We start from the raw sequence: 5,688 nt of genomic DNA, 5'->3' as shown, positions 1-5,688 counted from the left end.
GCCAGCACGCGATTGCCCAGACGGTCACCCATCCGGATACTAACCACGCGCAGCGTTGCTTAACTTCAGTGGTCCAAAAGGAACTGGAGCATTCAAAGTGCTATCGCTGCCGCTGCTCACTAGCGTGATTTCTCACTATTGTCTTCGATTTCCAGCGAAATTTCTCATTCTTTTCTTATATTTTTTGTGCTTTTCAATTTTTCAGGCCTTCTAATACATATTTGTCTCAGGAGTTTTCAAATTTCGTTTACCCCTTTTATTCCACGTTGAATAGCTTCAAACAATCACTGACTTCTTCTCCTACATCTTCCTCTTCTTCTTTCTCTCCTTCTTTGTCATCCAGCGTTATCACCTCATCTTGGCTATCACCAGATAGCGTTATTTCTTCTCTTTCTTCACTCCTTCTATCGCTTTCTTTATTAGAGCTTTCATTTCCTTCCGAGTTTTCACTGCCCATTTCATCGCTTTCATTTTCATCCAAATCTATCACATCAATGTCCATGGCTTTGTTTTCGCCAGTACTTTTCCCTTTTCCTTTGCTGGTTTTATCCTTTCCACGGACTTCCGTTTCTGCTTTGCCAGTGCCACTTTTAGCATCTTTGCTCTTTGCATTTTTGCCTTTGCTTGTCTCCGAACCAGCTTTGGAAGTTTTAGCCTTGTCAACGTTAGCTTTGTTACTCTTTTCAATGTTGGATTTGGCATCTATACTTTTGTCTGTCTTGGATTTATCAGATTTGGTTTTGTCAGTTTTGGCTTTATCAGCTTTGTCTGCCTTAGTTTTATCAGTGGCACTTCCACTTTTGCTGGCATCACTTTTATCCTTCTTAGGGTCATTTTTGTCTGTACTTTTGTCATTATCACTTCTTTTGTCGTCTATACTTTTATCAGTTTTGTCACTTCCCTCTTCAGCTGTTCCATCCGTGGCAATAGCAGTTGTTTCTTCATCCACTATTTCCGTAATGACTACTCCTTGTCTATCATCATCATTATCATTGTCATCACTATCATCATCACTATCCATATTGGCACTATCACTATCTCCATCAAACAGAGACAGACTAGATTCATCATCAGAATCATCAACATCATCTTCAAGAAAATCACCATCGTAATCGCTGCGCATCTTTTGCATGATGTCCATCAACATCATTGCTTCCGGGAAGGATGTTGCATCATCATTATCGTCATCAAAATCACTGTCATCACTTTCTACGTCACTTTCTAAATCGTCATCAGTGTCTTCTTCGTCACTATCTTCTTCTTCTTCATCATCCTCTTCTTCATCAGAACCATCACTATCTAATACTATATTCACAATGGCTCCTTTCTTTCCTTGGCTTACTTTATCCTTGTTTTTCACTATAGCAAGTTCCATACCGGTTCTTTCCTTGGTCTTTCTTCCAGTATCGTTTTTGTTGTCATTTTTAAGCTTCTTGTTTCGATTTTCACTTTCATCGGGGGTTTCCAGGTCCCGTTTGCGTTTACTTTGCTTTCCATTTACATCGGGTTTGTCTACATTGGTTTTGTCTGTGGCATTTCCTTTAGCGTTAGCTTTGCCAATTCCATGTCTGTTTGCAGATTTGTCAAGTCTTGCATCTCCATCTCGGGTTATCTTTTCATTTCCTTCCATTTCATCGTCATGGCTTTCTGTTCCGTTCATAGCATGGTTTGTGTATGCGCCGGCTAACAGCTGGAGCTTTTCTTCGGCCAAATTTTCCGGCACGAAATTCAGAGAGTCCGCCTTGGGATGGTGGATTTTCTCCAGGGTTTCAATCCCGCGCTGACACACTTTTCTAACCTGGAAAAACAAGAGGGACAAAGACGTTAGAATAGATAAAATAATAATAGTGCTTATTTATACTGTTCACATAGGACTGAAAAAATCCTTTACTCCAGCAGTAGCCTACTACTATTATTGTGGATCACTCTTTAATGCGATCACTCGTCGCCGCCGCTATCGTGAAACTTGCGAGGTCAAGGGAAACCTGGTGACTTCAACTCTTCCTCACTTCTTTCTCTTCTTTATTGCGATAGACCACTATCGGTTCTACTCCACTATTGCGACCTACTATTTCTTCCCCTCTTTCTTCTTCTCCTTCTACATCCTCTTCTTCATTCACTAACAAACTTCGATAAGTTGCACCTTATTTTCCCCATTTGCTTTAAACTTTTGAGGACTCTGTTTATACATAATCTTCCGGACTAAATTGGGCGCTGGATCGCGAATCCTCCATCTGCGTTAAGGTGGCTTTAAGTGAACCGACTGATCTCAAATGATTAGAGATTAATACGACTAAAATCGATTTAGGGGAGTCCCCACTCGATAAGTAAAGATGGCTTTCAGTGTTGAATCCCAACCCCAACACAAAAAAGAAAACCCAGTGATCCTTCGATAAGCGATACTCTTGAGTAACAAAGGTTATTTTTATTAATATGTTAAAATTAATTAGCTGAAAGTAGACTTTTAATGAATGGAAAAAGGTAAGAAGGTCTATCGCGCTACAGAATCGTAATGTGGAGGCTAAGACAGATTAAACCTGCGGTGATGGCCAGTACGATAAAACAACAGTGAAGACGGACTCAACGTATGCTCTTGAGTACGACATGACTTGTGAAATTAGTGACACATTCAGAAGTTTTAATCAATCCATTACAGGTAACCACTCTAATCATCCATATGTCCCCCGTGCCAACCAGGTCACCATTGCGCGAACGAACGGTACGTCTTCCAGGGCCCAAGCTTAGGGTGGTAGCTGTTTTTAAACATGAGCAAAAAGCTAACGTTTATAAAGTTGCCCAATGAAAGACCACAAGGGCACAACTGGGTCGTGGATTTACCCTTCATAACACGGGGAAGAGCGGGTAGACTGCTTTCCGTTTGATGCCCTACCCGTACGGTGCGGTGTCCGGTGTAGTTCGCACACCTCAATAAGTCTTCCTTAAATGCCCAAATTTACTGGATGAGTCAGTTACTCAGTCTAGGGTTGAGGGACATCTCTCAAATTGTAGCAAAATCCTTAACTGGGCGACAAATCTTCCTTTAAAAAAACCTGGCTAACCGTTATGAAAGAGTAATGGAACACAAGAGGGAATATGCATTCCATTATCTTTCTTTCCTTTCTTCTTTTTTGTTTTTTTTTTTTTTTTTTTTTTTTTATTTTTGGTTCTTTGGACCGGGAGAAACACCTGTTTAAGTATCGATAAGATTCCTTAATTTCTGATTATACAAATACCACACAATAAATCTAAAAAAAAGGGTTTTTATTAATTTTATTAATTCTAAACTTTGTTTATGTGATACAGAAAAACAAAGCATTAAAGGCCCCGACCATCTTTAGAGTAGTGCATAATAGAGACATGTATGACGTTTCGAGTGCCATGTAAGTGAGTTCACCTGGTTGAGTCTACTTCCGACGTCTATACGGAACTTGCTGGAAAGTCCATTTTCATGAATGATTTGAACCCAAGCTAAGGGCCGCCCCAGTCTTTAAACATAGTACGTTTACTAACTAAGGCACTGACCGACCAACGCCCCCGGGTGAGTCGGAGCACTCCTTTTGACTATCGACTACTGTATATTTACGCGGTATCGCTTGGCCACGGTGCGTACCATCATTTCTAACCTAAAATCCTAAATAAGTTCTATAACCCTCTTTAGGATTGTTACGACGTCACTCGTGAAGTTCAACACTGTATTACTGGTGTTCTTTGGACGTAAATGTAAAATTTGTACTAAGCGTAAGGCAGAGCGTTCCGAAATGCGAGAGAAGATAGGACAGAAGGAAGTGAGAAGCTAAACTGTGCTATTCTAGAGTCAATAAGTATGGATGACTTTGCAGATTGGATAAAAAAAAAAAAAAAAAAAAAAAAAAAACGTCTCAAAGAAGGGCAACACAACATATAGCTTGCGATGGTGAGGGACCGAATGACATCGTCCCTACACGATCATTATATCTTGTGACGACTCCTCAATCACGGGATAAAGAGACAGACTATATGATTGGATACTCTTGTGGGGGACATTGTAATTGATGCCATTCACTTTTTATAGAAGAATAAAAAGTTTGTCTCAGACTTTTGTACTGGTGTATTTTTACGTTTTGCATAAGGTAAAGAAGACCCGATTTTATTCTGATCAAGCAAGTTAATCAAAAATTGAATTTAATCAAGTTTTTGATTAACTGGGATTTCCCGATTTTATCCTGATAATAATAGAACTTGTCCCCAGAGTTTCCGAGAAAAACTCGAAGTCTCCCAAGAAATCCATCTTTTGTGTGGATGGTAAGTGCAGTGCACCTGCACTAGGACTTGCCTACCATATTTTTATTTAAAGTAAAAAAAACAAGAAAAAATGGGGTCCATTTGTTTCTCTTCCTGAGCGTTGCTTGTCGTGTGTTTTGGCTACCGACCGGACCTTTGCCTTTTCGCTGGGGACCGCCGCCCTCCTCTTTGATGTCTAGGCTCACTCTCATCTCCTCTGGACACAAGAGAAGAGAGTAGAGCATTCACCATCGATACGACGTCTCACGACCCCAAGATGAGTTTGGACTGGATCACTCTCCACTCAATGAGCCGCTTTACATCTTGAGTTTAACCACGGATACCTCAGGGGAATCAAACTAACAAGGTTTTAATCAGCTATTTTAAGGTATGGGAATTTCGGGTGGATTCCGAATCCACATCTTCGTTTGTCGGGATTTCCTACGCAATTCAAAGGTGTTTTTAGTTTATTTTAAAATAAAAACCCACACTAACAAATTGTACAAACGGTTCTGAAACTAGTTTTAGCTTGTTGTAATAATACCATTACCACTTTTTTAGTTTTCAAGTTAGAAACACTTTAACATTTGTCCTACTCAAAACAAGAGCCTTGCCGACCGAAAAGAAAGTAGGCCAGAAGGAAGAGAGAAGCTAAAGCCCTGCTATTCTTGGAATCGTCAATGTTAAGAGAGATAGTTTGGAGAATTTTTATTTTCATTTTATTATTAATCTGGCTTAAAAAACTAGCAAAAGGGTGAAAGTCTGGTAAGTTTGTGTTTATATGCCTGAAGAGGATAGGAACTCAAGTCCCAGATCACAAGTTTGAATGAGACATACAGGGCCGGACATGACATGTAACCTTGGGAGTAGAACATATGTCCCTGGACATTTGTAAACTAAAAGGACAAAGTCTGCGTATGTTTTGTGGTTTATCGGCCGGAAGAGGACAGGAACTCATGTCCCAGGTCACAAGTTGGGAATGAGACATAAGGGCAGGGGTGATCTGATCGGGATATATCATGTAACCTTCGAGAGTAGAACATATGTCCCAGGGTCCCAAAGCCCTAAACTCAGTGATACGGGTTACACAAGATTGGTACGACCAGAGTTGCTGTCAATATAACTCCATTTATTTTTCTTGAGAATTCCCACAGGTGTGTATCAGCTACCGGCGGCTAAGGTGTCGCCAACTGATACACACCTTGTATGGAAATGTTCGGTCGGTCGAATCAATTGGAACTTCCATCGCGTAGACGAAACATTTGCGATCTAGCCGTCCGCGCTAAGGGTGGGCTCCCCGCTTGACATAAGATTTGTGTTTCCAAGCAAGAGAGCCTTGCCGACGAAAGAAGATAGGACATCACCAGTTGTCTCCCGCACCAAGTTAGGGTCGGCTCCATACCTTAAAATAGGAGTTATATCAAACTC

The 5,688-nt window shown here is 40.7% G+C and overlaps 1 protein-coding gene across 1 annotated transcript in view; it reads right to left on the bottom strand.

Moving 5' to 3' along the window:
* Positions 1 to 180: 180 nt before the first annotated feature.
* The window catches only part of LOC103523156 (proline-, glutamic acid- and leucine-rich protein 1), a gene marked incomplete at its 5' end in the record, with an annotated part of 9,550 nt that continues 4,042 nt past the window's right edge, over positions 181 to 5,688 (bottom strand). The window contains 1 exon segment of the mRNA XM_026832878.1: positions 181 to 1,798. Coding sequence (XP_026688679.1) covers positions 257 to 1,798 — 1,542 coding nt within the window.

The sequence above is a fragment of the Diaphorina citri genome, unplaced genomic scaffold (assembly GCF_000475195.1).
Source record: "Diaphorina citri unplaced genomic scaffold, Diaci psyllid genome assembly version 1.1 scaffold16233, whole genome shotgun sequence".
NCBI classification, from domain to species: domain Eukaryota; kingdom Metazoa; phylum Arthropoda; class Insecta; order Hemiptera; family Psyllidae; genus Diaphorina; species Diaphorina citri.
Note: the sequence above shows the minus strand (reverse complement) of the source record. Positions and strands in the feature narration are given on the sequence as shown.